The sequence below is a fragment of the Brachypodium distachyon genome, chromosome 2, assembly GCF_000005505.3.
Source record: "Brachypodium distachyon strain Bd21 chromosome 2, Brachypodium_distachyon_v3.0, whole genome shotgun sequence".
NCBI lineage: Eukaryota > Viridiplantae > Streptophyta > Magnoliopsida > Poales > Poaceae > Brachypodium > Brachypodium distachyon.
The window spans coordinates 57,968,653-57,994,955 of NC_016132.3; the positions used below are offsets into that span (position 1 = coordinate 57,968,653).

At 46.2% G+C, this 26,303-nt stretch overlaps 5 protein-coding genes and 1 pseudogene across 6 annotated transcripts; 2 read left to right on the forward strand and 4 right to left on the reverse strand.

The window, feature by feature from the left end:
- Positions 1-2,591: 2,591 nt before the first annotated feature.
- LOC100837768 lies at positions 2,592-6,724 on the reverse strand. Of its 2 annotated transcripts, none has more exons than XM_024459159.1 (10): positions 6,119-6,724; positions 5,979-6,032; positions 5,294-5,895; positions 4,513-4,577; positions 4,176-4,250; positions 3,949-4,084; positions 3,592-3,865; positions 3,400-3,496; positions 3,020-3,091; positions 2,592-2,911 (listed from the first exon to the last, which is right to left on the reverse strand). In XM_024459159.1, the coding sequence occupies exons 5-10, from the start codon at positions 4,208-4,210 to the stop codon at positions 2,878-2,880; spliced, it is 648 nt and encodes a 215-aa protein (XP_024314927.1). In that variant the 5' UTR covers positions 4,211-4,250; positions 4,513-4,577; positions 5,294-5,895; positions 5,979-6,032; positions 6,119-6,724; the 3' UTR covers positions 2,592-2,877. The 2 variants fall into 2 exon arrangements, with proteins under 2 accessions (XP_024314927.1, XP_024314926.1); XM_024459158.1 differs by having other exon boundaries at positions 4,510-4,577.
- Positions 6,725-7,218: 494 nt separating this feature from the next.
- Positions 7,219-11,475, reverse strand: LOC100820897 (probable ADP-ribosylation factor GTPase-activating protein AGD11). The gene is made up of 9 exons (XM_003567433.3): positions 11,143-11,475; positions 10,734-10,945; positions 10,226-10,319; positions 9,673-9,748; positions 8,560-8,720; positions 8,255-8,435; positions 8,046-8,168; positions 7,856-7,951; positions 7,219-7,743 (listed from the first exon to the last, which is right to left on the reverse strand). The coding sequence occupies exons 1-9, from the start codon at positions 11,208-11,210 to the stop codon at positions 7,462-7,464; spliced, it is 1,293 nt and encodes a 430-aa protein (XP_003567481.1). The 5' UTR covers positions 11,211-11,475; the 3' UTR covers positions 7,219-7,461.
- Positions 11,476-12,636: 1,161 nt separating this feature from the next.
- On the reverse strand, positions 12,637-14,130 carry LOC100838074 (homeobox protein Nkx-6.1). The gene is made up of 2 exons (XM_003565039.4): positions 14,047-14,130; positions 12,637-13,679 (listed from the first exon to the last, which is right to left on the reverse strand). Exons 1-2 carry the CDS (start codon positions 14,094-14,096, stop codon positions 12,896-12,898), a joined length of 834 nt encoding a protein of 277 aa, XP_003565087.2. The 5' UTR covers positions 14,097-14,130; the 3' UTR covers positions 12,637-12,895.
- A 3,845-nt stretch (positions 14,131-17,975) lies between these two features.
- On the forward strand, positions 17,976-19,999 carry LOC100838371 (protein IRON-RELATED TRANSCRIPTION FACTOR 2). The gene is made up of 3 exons (XM_003565040.4): positions 17,976-18,410; positions 18,520-18,864; positions 19,609-19,999. The coding sequence occupies exons 1-3, from the start codon at positions 18,123-18,125 to the stop codon at positions 19,702-19,704; spliced, it is 729 nt and encodes a 242-aa protein (XP_003565088.1). The 5' UTR covers positions 17,976-18,122; the 3' UTR covers positions 19,705-19,999.
- Positions 20,000-22,233: 2,234 nt separating this feature from the next.
- Positions 22,234-24,724, forward strand: LOC100821195 (annotated as a pseudogene).
- Positions 24,725-24,819: 95 nt separating this feature from the next.
- Positions 24,820-25,917, reverse strand: LOC100821494. The gene has a single exon (XM_003567435.4). It carries the CDS (start codon positions 25,796-25,798, stop codon positions 25,034-25,036), a length of 765 nt encoding a protein of 254 aa, XP_003567483.1. The 5' UTR covers positions 25,799-25,917; the 3' UTR covers positions 24,820-25,033.
- Positions 25,918-26,303: the final 386 nt, after the last annotated feature.

Here is a 26,303-nt window from a genome sequence, read left to right on the forward strand (position 1 = left end):
TATCCAATTCAACCGTGTAGTTTTGACCTTGACATACATATCAACCGCATATTGTTGGAACAAGCGTTGCCCATATAGGATGGGATTGAATATTCCTGGGCGCTTTTGGAACTTGTAGCAATAGTATTCCCGCACCGAGACACAAAGACGATTTTTTGTATCTGTAAAAAATATTTTGCATGGGAAATGTTAGTGAAGAAAGTTGAACAGTGCCTATTAAGATTAAACAGAGCATATCATATGGCTTGCTTTTTAATAAAATATCATATGGCTTACCCGGGTCATGGTGATTGTTTTGACGTGATTGTATGATCAGATCAAGATTCACGCCCCGCTTTGGGATTTCAGGATGCCAACCAAGTTCACCTCGTGGGAAGAAGAGAGGGTAGGACAATGGATCATAGCAGCCGTAGTTTCCAAAAAGTGTGATATCACGGTCAAAGCGCCTATGCATCTCAGTACTCTCCACCCAAACAGCCGCCACCTCAGAAGTAATTAGTGTGTTATAGGTTCGCTGGTCTAACCACACGTCAGTGTTCAGTGTTACACGATACTCGTCAAGGTCTTGGACTCCTCCTAAACTCCGAATGTCTGGGAATATGGATTATCCTTAAGGATATGAACCAACCTTTGGATGACATATTGGTCCTTGTCCATCTTGCTCTTGTCTTGGCACAGGCGTAACCTATGTTGTAGAGTAGGATCGTCGTCATAGAAATAGAGTTCCAAATGGTCCAAACCATCATCACTCGGACCAAATGAATGTATGTTGTGGTAAATCTGACCGTGGGCTCTGAATGTGTACACTCCACTTGTCATGTTTGTCTACTTGTTGTCAAGATTCACGACAAGGGTGGTGAATGAGAAATGGCTATTGAAATACCTGATGCTACCCCGAAAATGTTTTGCATTGGAATCAGAGCTCGTGTACAACATCTGAAGCTCTGGAGGAGGTTCCGAAGTGGACAAGTTGATTTTATTCATTTGGCAGCAAAATCCTTGAGTTTCATACTCGAACCTTTTTGCACCATAGTGACGACAATCTCCCTGCGGTTTCAACATGTGAGTAGAATCAGGAAGATTCCGATAGACAAAGTCTTGTTCTTCGACGTTGTTGAACCCACGAATGAGCATTGACTAGGGGTGTTACGTCTAGAGGCATTTCTTGAATTTCTTTGACCACGCGTCACTTGCCTCTGTTCGGGTGTCATGCTTGCATCACGTGATCTATTATATTCATGCTGGTTTGCAATTTGCTCTTGTGTCCTCATTGCATATCGTGCTCTGCGGCGTTCTCGGTCATTCTCAATTTGCTCTGGCGTCCTACTTGCATAGCGTGCTCTTGCGTGCTCTTGATCATGTGCGACTTGTTCTGGATTCCTGCTTGCGTATCGTGTTCTACGACGTGCACGCCTTGCCATAACATGCTCGGGTGTATTGCTTGTGTTGATACTATTTGGTTGATCAGAAGTTGGTTCACTATGCTCTGTTGTAATACCTGTGACAACATCTTGTTCATCTCTCCTACCTAAAGAGTATACATCATTCAGAAAAGCAATTAGGTGTGCAACCATATTCGAAATTGTACAGAGTGTATCAGTGGAAATAGGATGTACCATTGGAACCTTCGCCTCTGAGCAACACGGTATTAGTAAGGGTGCTTTGAATTGGAAGTGTACATGGAGTATGAAATTCATTTTGATCCTCTTCATCATCTGACGATGAAAAACAGGGAGCATTGCAAAGTTGACGAATTCTCAATGCAGTAGGGGCACTTGCCACATTGCTGCTACGAGATCGCTTAGAAGCATGTACTTCTTCCACAACTGTTAAAACAAGACACATTTCTATCATTTTAGTACATAAAATTTTACATCTCTACTAAGTTAATTATTCTACGAACTCCGACCTTCCTTTCCTTTCCGTGATGACTGGTTTGGTTGAGGCGACATCTTTATAACAGAGTTTAACGTGTGCTGCATTTATGAAATCAGAAGAGGACGGGTCATGTCTAATGCAAAAGAAGAGTAAATAAGGGATTAAACAAACAAAACAATGCGTACATGCACAGAGCAACCATCACAAACAATTTTAGTCTATTATGAATTGGTTTGTAGATATAACTCCTCTGTTATCTAAACATGTCAGCAAACAGAAACACACATAAACAGTTGTGTCCCTGCGTCCAGGTGAAATATTTCTTGAAAGAATAAGATTGTCTAGACAGCCATGTACTTATACAGAAACTTGAACATACATAGATATGCAACTCCCGTGCATCCATTTCTCTGAACCAAAAATTATAAGCCTGCTGCCACACTACAGATCTGTTCTACTGAACAATCATACAACCAGAGCATATACACACATAAAGCGACACCACCTTAATTCTAAGCAGTCAAGTATTTGGTGACTGATCAAGAGAAGTAGTAACATATAACTGACAAATGGAACAATTCTAATCAGTCAAGTATTTGGTGAGTGATCAGAAGTAGTAACATATAACTAACAAATGGAACAATATCACAAACAACTATTGAAAGATTTTTAGAGCTTAAAGTAGGACAGATCTGAACATGGCAAACACAGTGTGACAGATAAAGTAGCACGTCACTTAATATGTATCACAATCATATATACATACTGCATCCAAACAGGGAATGTTTCATAACCTTATACATCCACATACAGAAAGATAAACGTCATCATGGGGCACAACTCCATGCTAATATTTACAGATCAACATCCATTAGAGAGGCGATTATAAGTAAACATCCTAACTATGGCAATGACTGGCGTCGAGCATGATTCGTAGCTTTGACAGCGGTTGCCAGATAAGCCCTTCTTTGCTCAAGAAACCTCCAGACAAACTTCAGGTCAATCTCTCCACTTAATACTTTCTGGCGGATTTCTGCAAATTTTTATTAGGCATGTTATATTTCTGAATTTAATCTGTATGCATGGATCGGTAGTTGTCATAGGTAAATATTTGTATGTATTGCTAGTGACTTATACTCACGCTGAAGTGCAGCAACTGCACTGTGATCTGGGTTCCATGCAATGGTGGTGTGCTCTGATGTATCTAGACATCCTGTTAATAAATTGAACCATAAAGTATTTAGCTGATCAATGAATCAAATGAGATTTCTTTAAAATCAATGCATGTGGACAAATATGGATTTAATTACCAAATATGTGGGTTTTTCCAAGCATCGTTGCAATAACAATTGGATTATTGGCTTGGGAAGTTGACCAGCGATATGTATGCTGGATCAGACTCCCCCCCCCCCCCCCCCCAAATGCCAACGGTCAGAAGTTTTTCATTACATATTGAATGGCAAAATATGATTAGCTGAAATATATATATAATCTAGCAATACTATTTACAAATTATTGTACCTTAAATCCATGAAGATGACCTCTCTATATTGTTCAGCATATGGGTATCTTCCAACGATCTCAAGATCACCATAATAAACGACAATACCGACTATGTCTGTATTCAAGCATCATAAGTGAAATTTGATTATAGAGAACACATGTGAATTTGTTGAGAATTTGCAATGTTGAACCCAAGTGTATTGTACATACCTACGAACGTTTTGTTTGGGCGGGCATGAACTTCCTGATAGGGTGTGAACTCCGTTGGGTACAATGGAAACGGAATTCCCATAGTGCAATTGATAACATTTGTCTTGCGATCAAAGGCGCACTCAAATGTGTGGCCTATGTTTCGAAAGACTATATCTTCAGCGTTAAGATGGAAAGTAACATTGTGTATTGTATAATTTTTCCCCGATTCAAGGATGTGCTTAAATCGGTTCACTTGTTCATTTCCCGCCACGATTGCTTCAATTTTGGCCCCCTTTATATGTATTATGTACAGAACAAAATGTTAGTTTGTGAATACATGTTTCATGTTTCAGTTCAGGGATTGTTGGTACTTACGGTCTTGTCCATCAGAATGAAGTGCATGTCGTCACCATATCTATTCGCAGGAAATTTTACAATTACCCTGACACAAATGCTAAATTTTGCGTTTGTGAAGACATCGTCCATCGCAATGTCATCGAAGTCTTTAAACCTATAGTCGAGATAAAAAAGAGCATAATGTAGCTAGTAACATTAGCTACCAGTATTTGTTTATTCTGAGAGGAAGGTTACGCTAAACTTACATAGGTGGTGGCGGGGGTGCTGCAAAAATCCGCATATTTGCGCTTGCGTGTAAGGTTAAATGGTGCCATATATATCTATATATTGATAAAAGTTAGTATTGGTAATCGCAACAGGACATCTTTTATTATGTTCTTTTAGAAGTATTTTAAGGTAAGGAAGTAGAGAAATACTAAGTGGTTCAGAAATCCTAACCAGACAGGTTATGTAATATTCAAACATCATGTACTGTAGAACACATAACACACATAAGCTGAAATGCTATTTAGAAATACTGAGATCTCATGTATCATAGCACACATGACACAACAAAAGTTAAGAAAGAGAAAGAAATACCACCGAAGGAAGTTTTGATGGATGTAGTGGTGGCCAACAAGCTCCAGCACCTCCTCCTCTTCGTCCTTCTACTTTTCGGAAAAAATAAGATCAGCTCTAATAATCTGAAATGAGACATGATTTCCCTAACTATCTAGATCACATGGCAGAGCAAAGCTTGGTACAGTATCTTACAGAAACAGCAAATAGATACTAATTCGCGTATTATAGTTATTATTTGTTGAAGATGCCAATCTGGTACTTGTACTATTCATACTGGGTAGCCAGGAAATAGTAAAAGCTAAAGGGAGAGACTAATTCTCAGCTACTTGAAATATTTTTTGGGTCTCAGTCAGTTTTTTTGCTTCCTGAACTATTGAGCTGAAAACAAAGGTAACACAAGAAAGCACAAGCATCAGCCCCCTACTATTGATATCCCCTCTTCATGTATAAACAAACTGAGCATCAAACAGTGTACAACCCTTCTTAGAAAAAATTCAAATGAAACTGAAAATTATTCCTGAAAATCGAATAAAAAAAGAGAAACTTAAATTGAAACTGAACCTGAACCCTCCTAGTTAATTTGAAGTATTTAACACTTAGAACTAAAACTGAAATATAGCTGAACCTAGGAGACAAAGAAAGCTAATCTAGTGGCAGCACCTGGAGGACCAAGGACAGAAATTAATGAATCAATCAAATACAAGGACAGAAATTAATATTGAATTGAATAGGGAGGGGAAACTGTATAATATTGCAAAGAAACAGCAATGCCCGAAGAAGAGAGGAAGAGAACTAAACTTACATAGGTTGTGCTACCGGTATTAGCTAAACAGCAATGCCCGAAGGAAAACTATTTTTTTCCAAGTTGTCTGACATATGAATTATGAACCTGACATCATGCAAATAAGAAATGGATATGAAGCAACAAAGTACAGGCAACATAAGACTACTCCATGTAAAAGAAGCAGATAAAAAATGAGAACTTGAGCCTTCTATCTTGTTAAAACTGAGAATTGATAATCTGAAATCCTCAAAACAGTGATCCAAAATCCTCAAAACAGTGAATATGGACATTAAGCTCTATGCTATAGCTGCTTACAATGACAGAATAAAGATTCATACGGTTTGCACAAACAAGAGATTCATAAGAAGGTAAAGCACACCTGAAAGGCTGAAACTTAGGCACCTACAGGCACCAAGCAAGACATTTTTTTCCGGATACACAACTTACATTTATTGTTTGATTCTGAGTCCTATATATCCCTTAAAATTTCGAAGGAACCAGTAGTACACATATCAGAAATGACTCAAGTTCTCAAGCACAAAAACCAGTTGAACCCGTAGCTCACCGGAACTCCTTCAGCTCTCCTCGTCGGAGTTCTACAAATCGACAGGACATAACAACTAAGAAGGAAGAAATGCCATTAGCACGACGACGGAGGAGAAATTGTAGAAATTTGCCCGAAGAAGAGAGGAAGAGAACTAACCCGTAGCTCACCGGAACTCCTCCAGGTCTCCTCGCTTCACTTGTTTTCTGAGTTCTACAAATCAATAAGACAGAACAACTGAGAAGGAAGAATGCCATTAACACGACGACGGAGGAGAAACTATAGAAATTAACAATTACCACAAATGTCGGAAGAGAAGAGCAGCGGAGAGGAGACTGAGCTGCAGAGCTCGTATTTGGCCTTTTTGTAGCCGCAGAAGGAATTTAAACACCGGAAGTGGGGGGAAGTGGGGTAGTTCCAGTCTACGGGGCTGATCATAGCTGACCGAGGTCGTGCACACGCACGAACTTGCAACCGCCCGTTCCACGCTCGACGCAAGTTGCCAGAACCGCGCCCTCGCACGGGACCACCGCCTTGCCTGAAGCGCCATCGCAAGGCGGCCGCCGTGCCGAAGGAGAGGAATCCCCCGCCTTGCTAGAGCCTGGAGGAGAGATGCGCGCGTGGCGACCGCCCCTCCATCTGCCCGCTTCATCTCCTCCACGAGTGCAGCGGTGGAGGCTCCGAATTCACCAGCAGCGTGGGATCCGACGGAGCAACGGCTGTGGGAGGAGGCAGCGCGGGGGGGCTGACGGGCGGACTTCAGCGAAGGAGGAGGAAGAGCGTTGGATCCGGGGGAGGAGCAGCTGTGGGAGGAAGCGGCGTGGGGAGGAGGTGGCCGGGCGGACGCTGGCGGCGGCGGAGGAACGGAGAGGGAGATAAGAGGAGCGTGGACGAAGAGGAGCGGGCGTGGTCTTTTTCATTTTTCTTTTTTTTTCGTTCACTGTTCTGTGCGGGGGGATGAACGATCTGGGACGTCCCATAGTGATCCGACGGTGCACAATGAGTGGACGGTGAGCAATGGGTAAATTGTGTGTTTATAGGTAGAGATTTCCGACAAAAGCATCAAAAGTGAGCAAAAGCCCAACTAACTTCTACAGAAGAAGAAAAACCGCTTCCCTCAAAAAAAGAAAAAGAAGAAAAAACGCTAGGAAAAGAAAAACGAAGCTCTAAGAACAGAATTAAAGTTTTGCCCACCTATAATTCTAACATCTAAGAATCAAACAAAAAATCCTAAGAATTTGTGGTACAATTCTCTGAAATTTTCTATGTGCGATACCAAAAAAAGAAATGCATTCCTTCTTCATTTATGTGCACACGTTGATTAGCATTTGCCAGTTATATAAACAGAAGCACAGGAACAAGATTTTGAGTGAAACCTGAAACTGGAACTGGCAATGAGTGATGCTAGAACGACCTCCACTTTACTGGCCCAATCACCAGTCACATTATGCATTTTCTTTTTCTTACTAACTTTACAAGTGTATCTTTTACACTGTGTCTTGGTGAACATACGATTGGACTCTAAGGTACTCACTCACAGTGACCACAGAAGCAAGTCTCAGGTGTTTCGTAAATGAAACTGTTTAGGGTAACCAGGTTGACAACAGGATGTTAGAGCGACGCCTGTTTTCGCGGATCGCAGCTATTGAATGAGAGGGACGCACTCGAGTTCCATCTCGAGGTGGCCACGCTCGACGTTCTGAAGCCTGACTGTCACCTCCTGCTTCACCTTGCTGCCGATAACAGAGATAGCACTGTCCCTCGGGATCCAGATGCCATCTTTTGCCAGCCATTTGTTGAGCTCGGAAGTGTCAGTGATAGTCTTGGTCTCATAGGCTCTGGCTGCAGCAACCAATGGCTGGATATTAATCTCAGCTTCCCCCATTCGATCGTCGGTGGTAAACGTGTCCTTGTCGTAGACTTGCTGCCCAGGGGATTTGAAGCAAATATTAATCCAGACCAAACAAATACTTAAAACCAAGGATCACACTTTTTAGTGATTATTTTCATTATCCCTAAAAGTAAAACATATTTACCACTTTAAGCAGAGGTATGGGATCAGGTATGGATAGAAGAAGTCTTTCATTCCACACAGGATTCAGGCTGCTCTTTATCACCTTCGTTTTCATCGACTACAGACATGAAAAGAGAATAGGAAGTCATGGAACAAGGAACTTTGCATAACTAAAATGTGGTGTTGAACTGCTGATGAGTAGAGTTGCTTACCTGGTGTCCTAGGTTAAGGATAACATAAGGGTCGCTTGACATCACATCACGAATAGCTAAATTTGTGCCTCTTATGATATCGACCTTAATTAATCCAACAAATTCTACCATACCCACCTCCACCTAAGACAGTAAAAATTCAAATAAAAGAACAATATTTCAAGCTAAAGTCTAAAGTGAAACATGAATTTGGGATAATATGGTCATACTGTTTTCTTTACTGGTTTGTGCTCGTGCTCTTTTCTCCTCCAGCTATTCCTGAAAGCATGGCCCAAACCATATCGATTTGAATTACTCTGCTGCTGCTGGTAATAATAATTTTTGCCATTGCTTTGTGAAGGGCATGCAAGCTGTTGGTTAGACAAAAATTGTTGAAACTCGTATTTTCGCCTGCACATATGTAGAAAGATCATTCATCACTAGAGCTGTGTTGGGCAAATACGAAAGAATCCTATTATGCTAGTGGATCACATAGGACACCAGAAGAGTGAGAAGTGGCTAACTCGATGTATACCGTATAAAATCACTGCGGTCATCAGCTGAGCAATCTTGCTTTGGCTTCGTGTAATTTCCAAGAAATGCCTCATATGTCATGTTTACAACAACATTTCCACCCGACTCAGCCAAAAATTCAACCTGATCATCAGTCCATTCATCTAGCTTCACTGAGACCACCTGAAATAAACAGATCTCTACTCAAACTCGAGAAACAGATATTTAAACCACCGCATTAGATCTGCACTGGCCAACGGACTTTACTCTCACTTATTGTGTGTATTTCATGCAGAAATATTCTATAGGAAATATTAGCAAAACTAATATTATTTTGAGATGAGGGAGACATAACATTTGGGGGTGTCAATCCAACATGTGGCTGTTATCTTTACTCTTATAATGTCATCTATTCACTCCACCAAGACTACTCATTATATTGTCAGGAAATCACTGTTATTGCCCATCTATTATATGTGGTCGATATATGAATCCCAATCCTTTGATTATATGTGATTGGATTTTTATATATTGTGAGACAATTGTTACTATTTTAGAACAATTTAGGGGATATGAGGGAGCAAACATTTAAATAAGTCATGTATATTTTTTAAAATTCTAGCAACACGTGCATTTAGCTAGTCTTCCTTAAAAAGCCTATCGTCTACTTCTGTTTATTAAATACGCTTGCTGCTGACAAAAATTCCAATATATGTATGTGGCTGTCTGCACGCATTTCTAAAATTATAGAGTGCTGTTCTGCAGATTGGAATGGTGGCAATGGCTAGGACAAGGGAAATAGTCCTACATGCTCTAAGGGTATGTTTTACTCTTTGGTTTTAGCTCAAGTGTACCTCACAAAAAATTGGGCTAGCCAATATTTTGACTAAGGTTTTGGTTGGCCAAGATTTGGCCAATGTTGGCAAGCAAAATGAATTAAAGTAAGTCTCATGGTTACACTGACACGTTTCAGAAGGGACTGCTGGATGAGAATTTGAAAGGTCATAATCTATTTTTACTTTTCTAGACAACATATCAAATGGCTGAACCATAAAAGCATTCCAAATAAGATATGAAGCTGAAAATGGAAGGATGCCAACAACAATAGCTACCATTGGAGAGATATCATGGCTACCTTGGAAATGTGCACCCCAAGACTTCTATGAGCTCCAGAACACTTGATACAGATGAACACACCAAAAGTTAATGACCTGGAAACACCACAGGCGTTGGAAGATTGAGAATAGTTTGTAACACTCGGGATACTGGGCCAATCAGAAATGTTATCTCAAAAGGAAATAGGAAAGACAGATATGGCTGTAACATAATTTTCGTCCAACCAAACAGGTGATATGACACAATTCAAAATCAGATACCATGAAGCAAATTGCCGTGTTGACCTTTCAGCTTGAATTCATAGTCAAGAAAATAAGTAACACCATTCAATGTTTCTCGAATATGAACCCCACAAATATAATGTCTTTTACAGTGATTTTTGTACACTGCAGAAAAGTTACCTTTGCATTTTAGCTTTTCAGCGAGGACTCCAAGGAGTCATGGTCAACAAAAATAAGGAACATGCACTCAATATTTCTCTAAAATGAACCCGCACATATCATGGTCTTCACAGTGATCTTTATACGCTGCAAAAGAAGTTCAAAATAACTTATAGGTTCAAGGATACTTACACCCATTTTGGATCTGGAGCACCACAGTCAGCACAACATTTGTTCGCTGGTAGGCCTAAAAGAATATCTAATTTCTCTGCAGCAGCAACTGGACCTGGCAACGATCAAGGAAGCACATTCGCTCAATAGTCAATACAGATAACAAATCAATATGCAGCTACTTCATCTGATTATAAAGTGTACGAAGTAGAAGGGAGTTTAGCTTCATCTGTCTAGATATAGGCTGTGTTTTCGAGGAGTGACAGGACACATTACGCCAAGATGGTGCTTGAAACTAATACTTGCAATGCATAATTAAATCACAATGCCAGATTATTCATGATATACAGCTCGTGTTTATTTTCCATTCATGCATATTGCCATATTCTAAAAAATTCCGCAGTTTCTTTACATTGGAGAACCACTAGATAAGATGCACCTGCCTGCAAATTTCACAGCCTTGGGCTTGCAGTTCCAGATGAATGCTACGATTTTTCCCTGCTTTTCTGCAAGGAGACGATCACATTACCTGATTGATTGGCAGGGTCGCTGGTGGCCATCTTGGAACCTGTTTGACCGGAAGGGTCGCTGGTGGCCATCTTGGAACCTGTTTGATTGGCAGGGTCGCTGGTGGCCATCTTGGAACCTGGCTGATTGGCAGGGTCGCTGGTGCCCTTCTTGGAACCTGGCTGAATGAGTTGGTCGCCGGTGCTCATCTTGGTTGCCGCGCCACACGCTTTCCTTCAATAATCGAAGAGTGCCTCACAATTGAATAAGAGGCTACATTTCCCCTTGAATTGCAACAAGGAACACGCAAGAAACGCGACAGATTTTTCCAAAGAAACCAACCCAAATAATCGCGAGCCCGATTTGCATTCAACCAACCCAAAGAATCGCGCGCCCGATTTCCACAAGAACACGCGCGGAAGTTAAGTTACCTTCGGGGCTGATACGGCTTCGGGCTGTCCATGAATTGCTGCGCGAAAGGATTGTGCTGCCCCTCCATCCTCTGTCCCTCTTCTTCCTCCCCCGTCCACCCACCCCCTTTGCCGCCGCTCTTATCCCCTAGCCGTGGAGACGAGAATGTGGCGACCCATTTCTCTAATCAAATCCGGATCTGGCAGGATTGGCGGGCGGCGTGCGTGCGTGCATGAGGGTCCGGCGGGGCGATTAAAGAAACGGAAGTCGCCGGCCGGCGATTTGCCGTCGAAACAATAGCTGGGCCGTATAGTTTCCTATTCACCTTGTTTATTTTCTTCCTCCTTGCGTTGAATGAGCGGAAGTATTTTTTTTCTGGTTATTATTAGGAAGCGGTGGGGACCAGCGGTCAGTGGTTGTGGTTCCGGCATTCAAAGAGAGAGTCTGTGCTGTCCTGTCCTGTCTCCCATGAGAGACAAAAACGAGTTTTCCTTCCTGTAATCAAATTCCTTTTCTCACGTATAGAAAATCAGTTTTTGCTTTTTTAGAAAAAAATCAGTTTTTGCTAAATCTGAGGTTTTGTAAACAATTGTCTAACTCGACGTCTAGACTTGGACATACAACAAGCCGGGCTCTATAAGCCCGGCAACAAAACAATGAAACCGGCTCGGCCCGGGTTTCGGAAACAAGCATTTTGGTATAAAAAGTTTCAATTGACTATTTTGGTTATAGAAAATATATTATTCTGGCTAAATGTCTTTAGAAAAGAAACCAAAGGCATATCTAGGGTCTCTTTTACTCGCAGGAAAAGTGCATGAAAAGGATAAGAAAATGCCATCAACGGCCTGGACATCTAAAGTATAATCAGAGATTCAGAGCCAGCAGACTAAAGGATCGTCAATCTTTTGGTTCATTGAATGTTAATAATGGACATGGTATGATGGGAATTTGCATAAATAATAGGAGTATCAGCTCACCAAACAGGACCCATATGTGTTTATTAAGCTCTGCAAGACGTGACTTTCACCTTCGATCGCATTTTTAGGCTGACTTGACCAAAAATCATGACCCTGAACAAATATGATTTGCTTGAGGTTAGCCCTCAGAATATGATTTTTGATTGAACGGTTGATTTACTGCCATCTTCTCCACTTCCTCTTTCGTTGATTCTCCAAGGGTACATAAGGAGATTGTTTTATTTTCCTGATGATAAAACTTGATCTTCTTGCAGTAACTTCTGGAGAGGGGAATTTGCTTCCTTGGCAATATAAACCCTGATCTTACTGAAGCAACTTGGGGGAACAGGAGATCCACAGTAAATACTTCTCGAATAATATTTTCATATTTTCCTGTCTTGTCAGCAGGTAATTCTCTTTTTTCTTACTGCTGATAAATTTCACACATAACTAAATCTGATGGTCATGCTTGATTTTTATGAGCTTGAAATATCAAAAACCTATGCTTAAAATCAGCATCCTCAAAATTTGCTCGCATTTGCAGCAGAGATTTTGACATTTGGAATATTAAAATCACTAAGCATCCTCAAAATTTGCTCGCATTTGCTGAACTACAAAGAGCCACCCAAATCATTATTAAGTTACCGAATGGAGACCTCAAACATCACCAACAACACCAAAAACTGAAGCCGGATAACACCAGAAACTAATCCTTCTCCTTGTTTAACCTCTCATTTTTGCACAAGGTTACAGACATTGCAGAATCATACCGAGATCCATGACCGAAACTAGAATGCATCATCAACCTTTGCTGGATCTAGTCAAGGAAGCCGGTTTGCCGAAGCACGGCGTCGCGCACACGCCGGAGGTCGCGCCCCTTGAGCGTGCGGCCGACGCCCTCGAGCATCGAGGACGGGTTCACGGGCGGGCCGCCGGCGGACGCGCGCGCCACCATCTCGTGCGGCGGCAGCATGGCCGCGCCACCCGGGAAGAGCTCCTCGTCGTCGTCGTCCTCGGCGTCCCTCCTCCGCGGCGGCCGGACGGGCACCATCATGGGGGCTGACTGGTGGTACGGCGCCATGGGCGTCTGCTCGGCGATACGGGGCCTGGGGATGGCGCGCGTGGCGGACACGGATGGCGTGGGAGAGGACGACGCCGCGGCGGCGGCGGCGGCTGCGATGGTCGCCTTGCGGCGGAGGAGCGTCCCGGCGGTGGCCGCCGACGCCGTGGCCGAAGCCGAAGCAGCAGCCACGGCCGCCGCGCCGCTCCCGCCGCCGCTGCCGCGGGCCAGGAGCTTCCTGTCCCCGTCGTGGAGCGCGGCGAGGAGGCCGAGGCGCCCGTGCGGGACGCGGCCCGGATTCCTGGAGGCATCGGGCGGTGGGTCCGAGGAAGGGGCCGGGAAGAGAAGGTCTCCCTCGAGGAGCTCGTCGCCGGCAGAAGGGGGAGTGGCGAGGGAAGGGGACGGGGATGAGAAGAGGTCGAGGAAGCGGTCGGCCGGTGGCGAGTGGCGGGGCCGGGCGGCGTCCATGGGGTCCTCCGGCCGGCGGGGGATCACGAGGTTGGGGGCGGCGTTCTTGACTTCGTCGTCATGCGGAGAGTACCTGCGAGGAATGAGTTCCAGGCGTTATTTATGGGCCGGCGGCCGGCCGGCCCGTCGAGGGCGAGGCCCAGATAAGTGGGCCCTGTAAAAATTCTGCTGTCACTTGTATTAAATTTGTTCAAATACGGACGTATCTACGTGTAAAAAGCGTCTATATACATGTAATATTTCGACAAGTAATTCCGGCCGGAGGAAGTACTATAAGTTTTTTTCTTGTGTTCTCGAAAAGGATGTTTTGCTAAACATACCAGACAAGAGAACAACTATACACATTTCCATGTCAAGGATGAACTCTTAGCTGCGATAGTACGATCTACTCAACCCTGTTTAGAATTGTAGAATACGCTTTCTTTGTGTGCACAACTAACCATGGCACTGAAGAGGTTCGACGATGACTCCTCCGTTGGGTGTTGCTCATCTTGGCCTCGATCGGAGGGGAAGAAGAGGAAGAAGGGACTTTGAGTATGGATGTGGTGTGAACCATGGGTATTTGGAGTTGTATTTATAGCCTAGAGGCCTTTGTAAGTAAATGAAGGAATTTAATGAGAAATCTTCCAAGATGTGTTCCGTGAAAGGAAATCTGTGGGAGATGGATGAGAAAAGGGTAAGGGATGCAGCCTCTATCTCCACCGAATTTTCCGCCGATTCATTGAACTTGGATGGCATCAGAGCAAATTGAAGGCACGGTCAATGCTCCGGGACAAAACAAAAGGTGCGTTGTAGGACGCGTGACGTTAGGGATAACGATGAATAGGACCTGTGGACCCATGAAGAGAAAAAGAAAGATAGAAGGGGGAGGGCGGGGCGGAAAGGAGGTGACGTGATTGACTTTTGCACCGGATTGTGCTCAAGCATCCGCCGAAGAGAAGAACGCAAAGCAAAAAGGAGCAAGATGGAATGGGCCGGTGAGTAGTAAGTGGGCTTTCGACTAGAAACCCAATACGGTTCCTAATATTTTTTAAAAATAATAATAATATTGCAAGAAATTGAATGTGGCCTCTATAAGTATCATTTCAAAATATTGAAAAAATCTTGTAAATCAAAATAATTATATTAAGACTATAACACATGCTGGAGGAGGAAACAAAAGGTGCGGTTGATAGGACCGTGACGTTAGGGATAACGATGACAGATAGGACCCGTGAAGAGAACGAGGAGGGAGCGGGGCACAAAAATTAAATGGAGCAAGATGGAATGGGCTGGTGAGCAGAAAGTGGGCTTTCGATTAGAAACTCAATATGGTTCCTATTTCTTTTCTTTCATAAAAACAATATCGCAAGAAATTGAATGTGGATCGAATCAAAATACTGGAAAAATTGTTTACGTCGCGGTTCATGGCGAACCAGCAGTTGGAGGGCGTAGCCTCGATCTCCCGCCTCCCGGGCACACGACGACTATATATACGGATGAATACCCCGTTTGGACGCCAAGCAGCAGCGTTGTGAGCATGGACGGCGCGGGCTCGCTGCTGCCCATAACAAGAGCACAAGAGAAGTGTGCCAGATGATGCCGCGCGCTGCCGCAGCACCAGCGCTCCGGGGCAACATCGTCGCAGCCGCACTTGGGCTGGCCGGCTTTGCCTGGAGTGAGCAGCACTTGAGAGCGCCGGCTGAGAATAACAAAGTTGTACGCCTTGTGCGATAGGAAGCCGTTCTCGCCAGACTGCCCGATTGACGACCTTGAGCGCCGGCTTGAGGACGACCAAGACTCCGAGTACTGTAACCTCACGTTCGCCATGGGCCCAATGGACGACGGAGGTGCTGCTGTCCACGACTCGCGACGAGATGGTACTTACTGAGCTCCAGCGTGTAACGGGTAATAATCCCCACGTCACGATCAGTAAAACAACTGTATGTAAAACGGACGGTAACGCACACTGTTTCTTTCTCCTGATTTCGCACCTACGCCGCTTTGTCCTTGCTATTTTTTCAGCGTATGTATATGCATGGTTCATAATTTTTTGTTATAGTTTTAGTGTTAAATTTAAACTAAAATCACCACTAGTACTAACAAGTTCTAGAAGAACCTCATCCGTGTCAGCTGGCTGCATTAATTCTCAGATGCTGAGAAGGCAGTCCGGCCGATTGTGCGATGACAGAGCCGTAGAACATGGTGGGGCAGTGTCCTGAAGATGCAATTTACATTTGGCCCAAGTTGCAGCATACTTGGGCTGTGAGTGTTGGGCTGTTGGAGTTGCTGCTCGCTCGCCCGTCGCCCCGTCGGTCCAGATAACTTGGTCTCATTCGTATCACTGGCTCCAGTCTCCAGATACAGGCCGGGTAGAGAGCCACTGCTGCGCTCATTCGTAGGCCCATAACTAGTAGAAACGGCGCGAAATTCTTTTAGCCAGATCTGTTCTAAAAAAAGAAAAGCTGAGGGGTTCTCGTTACTCAAAAAAGAAAAAAACAAGAAAAAAAAACTGAGGGGTCCTCGTGTTCGCCGTTTGATCATGTTTAAAGCGTGGATGGAGTGTACGGTCGGGGTGTGGGTCTGGCTCAGACAGCACACCCCATGTAAATGACCTCTTCTTCGCCGTTTGATCATGTTCAAAGCAAATGTGGTGGGTCCAGAAATTATTCGCGACACTATTGAGACCTACTCCGTACCATAACGTTTCGGGACAATGGGTTTGCTGCACACATTCAGGCGAGAGCAGCGACAACTACGATCTTGGGCATCATGTTTAAACATTTCCCACAATATCTGATTTCATATTTATTTCCAGAATTGACATCTAAGTATACTATGTACTCCAGTCCCAAGTCCAATCTTTTTTTTTGAGGAACGGTCCCAAGTCCCATCTAGAAGAGAGAAAAAAGAAACTGTAGTTGTGGTTTCCTGCCAGTGGGTTCCTTTACTTGCAATTAAGTTGGTAAGCAACACCGCCTATAAAGCTTCTCCTTACCAACAAAACAAAGTGCACACAAAGCATATATATTACTAAATCATTCTGTACGACTCAATAAGCTGCTGATCATATCAGCGCCTAGCACCAAATTTATAAACGACTCATATTAACCAATCTCGGCCCGGCACGCACGTCACGTGATTACGGGCGCCTAACTTTTCTCTGACGCGACGTCTCTCCAACCTTAATTCTAGCTAGCTGCATCTAATCCTCTTCCTCCTACTGCTAATTCTAATTAATAAGTACTAGGAGTACTATAAGATCGGGCGACGTGGCAAGCCAGCAAGCAAAGCGCGGGCGCGCTCCCTGCGTGTCGCGCGACGGGGAACCCATGCCGCGGCACGCGTCGGCACGCGCCGGGCGCGCCCCGGCACGCGCTCGGCGCGCTCCGGCACCGTGCAAGCATGACGCCCCCTATGGATTAACATATAAGCAGCTTAGCGTATGGACGGCGATTAGTTAAGGATATATATATGCTAGGCCTTAGATCCCCCCTGCAGGTGGAATCATTCATCATGCCCTCCGTCGACCTGCCCGTATCTATCTATCCGGCTTATGAGCTTAATGTATAGTACTATGATGCTTACCTGCTACCCAGCTAGGCAGATAGCTGCTGATCGATCGAGTAAATGGCTCCATGCATTGGCTCGATCAGCTCCTTCCATTGATTATAACTATACATAAAGTACGCAGTTCTGATCGACTTGAACCTAACACCAGGTAGTGCTACGAGTAGTATCTAGCTAGCTAGTAGTAGTATATATAGTGCAAGTATAATACTGGAATGTCTGTATTTTGATTTTGGGAGTTTTATAGTTTAATTGTCGTTGTAATTTGCTCCAACCAAAATGGCATCTTGCCCCCCAAGTAGGGCGAGCCCCGAACGGAATCGCACCACTGGATCCGGCGGCGCTAGCTTTGATGTATACGTACGTGCGTGCGTTCTTTTTTTCATTTTTCTCTTTTTGTTTTGTTTCATGGAAAGGAAAAGTTTTATAACAAGACTAACCAACTACTTGTACTAGTACAAGTTAAATTGATCCACCACATATTCAGCTAACTGATGAATTAATTAAGCTAGGTAGCTAAAAATAGTTTTAGTATAGATACGTTTTGATGGGATGATCAGCGAGTGCATTTTAGTTTTTTTTTTGTTCGATTAACAAGGTTTAGTTCCCACTCTGCAAATGTAATTTCAAGCAAGCTATATATAAGATAAAAGTAAATTAAACCCTTCGAGCTCATTCTTTTTTTTGCTTGTTCTCCGACTAGATACAGATGGAGACATCGAATATTATTAGTTAGCTAAGAATTCGTTATCTGGAAGGGCTAGGTCGCATGTGACACTGACATGCATCGATCTTTGCCGTATATAAATAGGAGGGTCACCACTCCGGAACCGGCGGAAGCCAACTCCATCCATATATCTAAGCTTAGGGTGTGGTCTCCCCCTACCTGCAGGCTGCAGCAGCAGGCTTCTACTTCTTGCCATTAGCTAGATCCGTCTCGCTAACAAGCTAGATCAAGGAGGAAGCAATGGGGCACCAGCTGTTCGTCGACGACCCGTTCGCGAGCAGCATCTCGTCGCTGGAGGCGGAGGCCATCTTCTCCGGCGCCGGCGGGCAGTGGCGCGGCGGCGGCGGCCTCGACGACCGTGACCTCTCCGCCATGCCGGCGGCGGCCAACACCTCGTCGGGCGGCTCCGGCTCTCCCGGCGGCGGCGGCAGGAAGATGAGCCACAACGCGTACGAGCGCGACCGCCGCAAGCAGCTCAACGAGCTCTACTCCTCCCTCCGCTCCCTCCTCCCCGACGCCGACCACACAGTACGAAACCAATCAAATCAAATTCAAACCATGCCACCATGGATCTTTGATCCTGATGCATCTCTGCTTGGAATCCTGACGCATCTGGTGATGATTTGACTAACTGCAGAAGAAGCTGAGCATCCCGATCACGGTGTCGCGGGTGCTAAAGTACATCCCGGAGCTGCAGAAGGAGGTGGACGGGCTGGAGAGGAAGAAGGAGGAGCTCACGCGCGCCAATTGCAAGCCGGGAGTGATCGCCATGAAGGACCAGAACGTGGCCCCTGTTGTCTCCGCGACCTGCCTCGACGACAAGGATATCATGGTTCAGGTCAGCTTGCTCAGCGGCATGGCGGCAGCGGCGGCGCTGCCGATGTCCACGTGTATAAAGGTTCTGGAGAACGAAGGCCTTCGCCTCATCAGCTCATCCACTTCTGCCTTTGGGAACAGGACGTTCTATAACCTCCATCTTCAGGTAATTGCTACTAGTACATCTGTGATCTGTCTGCATGAAGCCTTTGGTGATTATCAATGTCATCGACCCATGCTTACTCGATTCATTTTGGCAAATTTTGCCTCGTATACTTACTCGTCATCGTAGTACAAGATAAGGAAAAAAAACACAACATTTTCTTTTTCTGAGAAACAAAGCACAACATTTTCTGCTCCCACATGATCCATTTATTCAGAAGCCGGGCGCACAAGACAACGGGTAAAAATCGTCTCCGCCCAGTTATATAACGTGTGGCACCTCAAATAAATGAGAAATGTTTTGTTGTGTGGGATGTGTGCATCAGTTGATGCAAAGTGGTGCCTCTTTTTCGGAAAAGACTTGGACATGGCACCATTTTAGTCCATTAACCCTGGTAGGTTGCGGTTACAAAGGCTAGATTTATGTAAAGAGTGTACTATATATGTGGGTTTTGATATACTCATATTCAATAGATTTGAATATGATCATGTAAGGCCCTAGTTGGGGTAATCTGTTGCAAAACTAAACTGTGCTCATAGGAGCTGCAAACAACATTCTCTTAGGGCAAAAACATTGTCATATAAATCAGCACAAAAGCTTAACTAATTCTCTTTCCGCAAAATAATAATAATTAATTGTCATGTATATAACCAATATCAGCATGCTGTTGCAAAGGCTTGATTAATTGGATAAGCTGTAAATAACTAATGTATATTCATTAATTCCATTTAATTTATACTGAAACAGAGAACCCAGCGAACGATGAGCAAGGAGTGTCCCGCGTTCTGTGACGAGCTGGAGAAAGCCATCAAGAAAAAAGCAGGACTGCATATGCATCAGTGATACATAAATTATACTAGTATGCCAGGATCGGATCATATATTGGACGGTGTCTAATTAACTACCATGAATCAAAATGCAGCCATAGATATAGGATGAGATAAATAGTAGTACAGCCGGTGCATACATGGTGTATCTGTGGCGTGTGTCAAGAGTACTATGTGGGTTTTGATATTACTCATGTTCAATAGATTTGAAGATCATGTAAGGACCTACATAGGGTAATCTGTTGTAAAACTAAATTGTGTTCATATGAGCTGCAAACAACATTCTCTTAGGGCAAAACACTGTCATAAAATCTTCTACATCCTAGGTCTCTCCGCGTTCCGTCATCAGTCTATATTGGGACAAATTGCGAGTTCTTACCTAACAAGTCTATATTGTAGGAACACAAATTAATTGGGTACAATACAATCCAAGAACAACAGATAATCTTACGCAGCCCCACGTTTATTTTAAAAAAACTTAACAGAAACTTCGCTAAAGCAACGGCCAAAGATCTATACCAACATATTAAATTGGAGTTGGTGGTGATGGTACGACCGTCGCCGTACGTCATGTCATCAAAATTATGGCCAATATGCCACCACTCGTTATTTCTCTTGACCCGGACGCCCCCAGCGCCCAACCTGCTCGATCCTCTCCCGACGCCCCACCCAACCTGCTCCATCGCTCTTGCCGCCGCAGCCCCCTTCCTCTCTGGCTAGCCCCCACCCCCACCCCACCCGCCTCCCTTCTCTCCCCCGACCTCCTGCTCCTTCCTTCGTCTGGACATCATGCTTTTCTCGCTGCAGTTTGCGGCCTGGCCACTACAAGCATACCGACACCATGCGAGATCCACCCGACGACTGCTGTTCGCAGTCCCTGCGCGTGATCCAGAAAGTGGCCGTCGTCCGCCATCCACGCATGAGATCCAATAGGTGGCCGGCCATAGCTCAACCATCCGGCGAGTCCTTGTTGTTTTCGTTTGTTGTGGTGCTTTGCACTAATCTACGGATAATTCAATAACTAATTGGAATGTACTCCCAACCTGATTGATGGTAGCTACTATGGATAATAGATAGATTAGTGTTCTACCATGCACTGAATGATTACCATGTGCATGCTGCGATTGGAAATTAGCATCTACTCATAGTTCGACTGCATGCTTAGAAATTAGTATCCTTTTTCTATGGATTCCAGACTTTGGGATATATACAAATTTGTTCTATGTTTTGAACTTTTGTATTGGATCTGTTAGAATGTGAAAATTTGGTACAAAATTTGAATGATGATTTATTAGTGCACGAGATCATCTTTTAAAGTGGTCGTGGCGTGTGCGTTGGGCCGTGGCAGCACACGGGCATTTCCAGTATTAATTAATTAACAGACTCTGACGCTGACCATGATCAAGGACGCCAGCGTGTCATGTGTGCCTCTCCAAACGCTGCAACACCAACCAATGATGGTGGCCAATATATGTAGAGAAAAAGAATCATCTGCAAAAAGTGAGAAAAAATATCTTCTAATAACATGTCTGTGTGGTTCTCTAGTTACTGAAGGCCTACGATGAAACTCTAATTTGTGTGAAGGATGTGCTCTGTGCTTATATGCATGCTATTGCAAAGGCTTGATTTATTAGATAACATGTAAATAACCAATATATATTCATTAATTCTATTTTATTTGTATACTGAAACTAAGAACCCAGCGAACGATGAGCGAAGAGTGTCCAACGTTCTGCGACGAGCTGGAGAAAGCCAGCAAGAAAAAGACAGGATTGCATATGCATCTATTTCATATGCTTTTGAGAAATAAATGCATTCATATTTGGACAAATATGAGACAAGAATTATGGAACGGAGGAAATACTGAATTCTGAGGTGTTATTGTAGCTGCGACTCCAAATAGTCCTCTTGCACGTAATGGAAAGACCGGCCTCTATAATGAAGGGAATATCATGCATCTATTTCATGTATCTCTCATGTAAATTTGTTTAAAATTAGATATATTTATTTTAAAAAACGTTTAGATACATGTAATATTTTGATAAAAATTATACGACGGAGGGAGTATCTGGCTATACGCACACGCGGCCGTGACCAGAGATGGGCCGAGATATCGTATTCACACGGGCACGGATCCAGTCCGATCTGGGCCTTGCAGGCGAGCACGCAGAGATAGATCGGCGCATCTCTGGTTACGGCCACGTCCAACACCGTCTCGCCCCGCGCGAGCCCACGTCGACGCCCCACGCCGTGGCAGGCCTGGCGCGCTCAGATCTCCGGCACCATAGGGCCCGCTTGGCTGGCCAGCAGCGCGCGGCCGTGTTCTTGAGTTTTTGTGCCACCCGCCAATGCCAGACCGATACGGATTTCTTTTCTGAAAAAAACATAGAAAGACCGCTTCAGAAAGGTATTATGCCTTCCTGAAGAGGTCTTTCTTCGAGTAGGAATCGCATCGACACAGTCCATATATTGATCGCCATACGCAGCCAAGTACAACGATCGATCAAAATTAACTATACAAGAGTAGGAATTACCGGCGACGACGATGAAGGGATACGCGCACCGCTTGCTCGGCCTCCACCGCGCCGTCAAGGAAAGACTCGTCGCCGGCCTCCTCCGCCGCCCATCACCGGTCGTCGGCGGCGAGACCACCATGGCGGCCGCGGCGGTCGGGGACGCGGACGTGCTGCTCTTGGCGGGGAAGGCGCCGTCGAGGCGGGGAGCTTCGCGCGCGGGCTGCTGCTGCTGGCGCTCTACCCGCTCCTTTGCCTCGTGAAGCTCGAGACCTGCGCGAGGGCCATGGCCATGGTGTCCTTCTGAGGGCTCCGGCGGGACGAGGCGCCCCGGATCGGCCGGGCCGTGCTGCCCAGGTACTTCTACCGCTCCACATCCGTCCCGTCGCTGCCGGTGCCGGGGAAGATGACGGCGGCAGTGAGTTCCTCGTTCCCGACGGTGATGGTCGAGGCGTTCCTCAAGGAGTACCTCGGGTTCGACGCCGTGGTCGGCAGAGATGTCCGCACAACAGGGCAGTATTTTCGATGAATATTTAATTCAGAAAATTATGGCTAAAAACATGTAGCATATTATGTCATGCAAACTAGACAAACTAAACAACAACGCAAAGCGATAAAACTCATCTAACTTCACGGCATGCATAATATAACTACTGAATAAAATCAACAAGAAATAGCGGATTACATACGGTAAGGTGCCCTTCTCCTGAGTTGGCTTCTTGTTGATGAATTTGTTAAAGTTGGTGACGAGTCCAGTGGCGTTGATGTTCACGCCGACTGCAGCAGCCGACCTGGTAACCTCCTGGGCAGCTGCGAGCGCTTGTGCTTGCATCTGGGCAGCAGCAGTCGCCTGTTGTTCGATCTGCTGCTGTGTGGAGTTGAGCAGCTTGCTGATGCTGAGCTTGAGAGGGAGCCTAAGCCTAAGCCTGAGCGGCAGTCTGAGCCGCGGGATCACCGTTGTTGACCATGGTGACGAAGAAGCCGATGAAGAAGGGACGTGATGAAGTGAGCAGTCGCGTAAGAACGCTCCCCAAAAAACTTTATCGACCGTCTCCCAGGCAGGATCTCGAAGGTCGGGGTTCCGGAGGCCTGCTCTCCTGGCGAGCTGTGCACGCAGCCGGCGGGAACAGCGAGATTGAATCGTGGGCGCAATGACAGATTTTTGGCCTATTCATTCTGAGACCGGAAACGTCTTATTATATAGGCACGCATGCGGACGTCGGTTTAGAAAACCATCAATTTAGGAAAACTTTTGGTTTAGAAAACAAACCGACCTTGATTTAGGAAACCTTCGATTTGATAAACCAAAATTGACCCGCAATTATCGGGATTTGTTAAGCGTCCGCAACAATTCCGACTGTCAAAAAAATACCGACGAGTCGATGAATACTATTTTGAGATTTTACAGGAATTTAATTTAGTTTAGTCGTTGTACCTTGTCGTAGATTCCAACACTACTACTCGGGCTTCATGGAAGAAGACGACTCCGCGGAAAAGGAGGCGAGATTCATGGCCGCGACAAAGGGAGCAGCAGAGAAATCGAAATCTGAGAATAATAATCGGGGGAGCCAGCAATGTTACCCGAAGCCGATGGTGTTCCACGACGGGCGTCTCGCCTTCACGCCGACCCCGGCGCGCGCGCTCGCCATGTACGCCTACCTCCCGCTCGCCGTCCTCCTCGCCGCCGTCCGCATGGCCATCTACACCCTCCTCCCGCGCCGCCTCATCAACCCTGCCGCCGCCCTCGCCGGCGTCCGCGTCACCGTCACCGGCTCCGGCACCCCCACCCCCACCTCCAACACCTCCAATGGCGGCCGCCTCTACGCCTGCAACCACCGGACCCTCCTGGACGCGATCGCCATCGCCAGCGCGCTCAACAAGCCCGTCTCCGCCGTGACATACAGCCTGAGCCGCGTCTCGGAGCTCCTCTCGCCGATCCCTCTTCTCCGATTAACCCGCTGCCGCGAGGAGGACCGGGCCCGCATGTCGGCCCTGCTGGCCCGCGGCGACGACGTGGTGGTGTGCCCCGAGGGCACCACGTGTCGCGAGCCCTTCCTGCTCCGCTTCAGCCCGCTCTTCGCCGAGCTCGCCGACGAGGTCAGCCCCGTCGCCGTCGACGAGAAGTCCGCGGTCTTCTACGGCACCTCCACGTCGCCGGCGGCCAAGTGTTTGGACTCGGTGTATTTCTTGATGAACCCCAGGCCGGAGTACTCGGTAAGGTTCCTGGAGCCGGTGCGCACAGGAGGCGGGAAGAGTAGCATCGAGGTGGCGAATACGGTGCAGGGCGCCATTGCTGACGCGCTTGGGTTCCAGCCTACGGCCATGACCAGGAAGGATAAGTACTTGCTGCTCGCCGGGAACGAAGGGGTCGTGCCAACCAAAGCCTAAGCTAGCTAGTACTTCAAGGAATCAAATCAAACATGTTCTTTTTCTGTTTTTGTTTTTGTACTTGTTTGTTTTTGTTTTTGTTTTTGAAGAGATGTTCAGAACTCGAGCAGATTTTTGAACCGAGTTTGTTGTTTTCTTTTTCGTATGTAACCCATGAATTTTACCTTAATGAATTGGTTCGTTCATCATATCAGACCAAATTTCAGATGTGTCGAAGCTGCACCGTACAATCAGTTCAAAATATCTGTATACATTTTGTGTTTCATATATGAGAATCCCTGATTCTAAGTTTCGAACCAATGATCTCTCAGTTTCACCTATTACTGAACTAAATTTTCAGTACAACGTGTCTTGATCAATCTCAATTAGTACTCGCTAAGACGAAATCGATCTATCTCTATATGCAAATCAACAATCAATCAGTTGGTGAACGACTGCATGCGCCTATCGTGAAGACAGGAGTAGCCTAGCCAGCGACCAGAGCGCTCTCCGCTTGCCGCGCTCCGAGATCGTCTCCAGCGGCGGCGACCACGGCCGGCTCCTCGCCCCAACGAGCTGCGCGTAGTGCCGCTTCAGCTCCGGCGTGCTGCACAGCTCATCCGTCTCCGTTGCCGTTGACACCATCGCCGCACCTCGGCTCTTGCTCCTCCCAGGCCGGCCACCACCTCCAGCGGCGGCGCCATTGCCATGGCCGCCGCTGTCGTTTCCGTCGCTGCAGCCGATGACCTTCTCGATGAACTCCGGCAGGACCCTGATGAGCGGCGCGGCGCCGTCCTCGGCGCCCTTGACGTACTCGAACGGGCACTGGCCCGGCCCGGCGATGCGCACCGCCACCGCGTTCTTCGTCTTCTTCTTCGTCCCCGGCGGCGCGAGCGAGGCTAGCGTGGCGGCGGTGAGCCTCGTGGCCGCCGAGAAGCGCGCGGCGGGGAGAACGAAGTAGGCCCGCCCGGGAAGCAGCCGCTCCGCCGGCGCCACGACCGGGATCGGCAGGCCGACGAAGAAGGACTCCGCCGCGCAGACTATGTGCTCCGCCACGAGCTCCGCCGCCACGTCCCTCGCCGTGAAGGAGCTGGAACAGCTGCCGTTGTCGTCTTCGTCGTCGGTGACCGGCAGTAGCCTCGTCTGCCCGCCCCAGTAGACCAGCCTCGCCGCCACGGGCATCGTCGCCGTCGCCGGCATGTGCGTGCACGGGGAGAGGCCGTTGCCCATGGCCGGCGCGAATCAAGGAACTTTCTAGAAGCTTCTAGACGCGCGCGCGCGCACTTGCAAGAAGAAGAGGAATGGAGGAGCTAGCAGAGAACTAAACCGGGAACCGTGTGCGTGTGGTGTTGGGGAATAGGCACGGTGCGGGTGAAGCATATATAAGGCAGCGTTGAACAGTGTTGACTTTGGAAAATTCAAAGGGAGCTGCTTTGCTTGCTTAGCTAGAGCTAGGTGTTCCGTTCCATTCGCACACGTTTTGTTTATGCTTAGTTTATCTTTTGCGGCCGGACTGGCTGGGTCAACGGTCAAACGCCACGACTGGAGAGAGGGCTGATATGTCAGCTCCTGATTGGTCCGTGGACGGGGAAGCTGAACGCTGAAGTCTGAAGCGAACGCTTGACCTTGAGGATCGAGGAGCCAGATAGAGAAAGCGTATGTACACACTTGCTCAGGACGACAAAACCAACCTGTAGATCATTGAGATGGCATACGATGGAGTAACAAACAAACT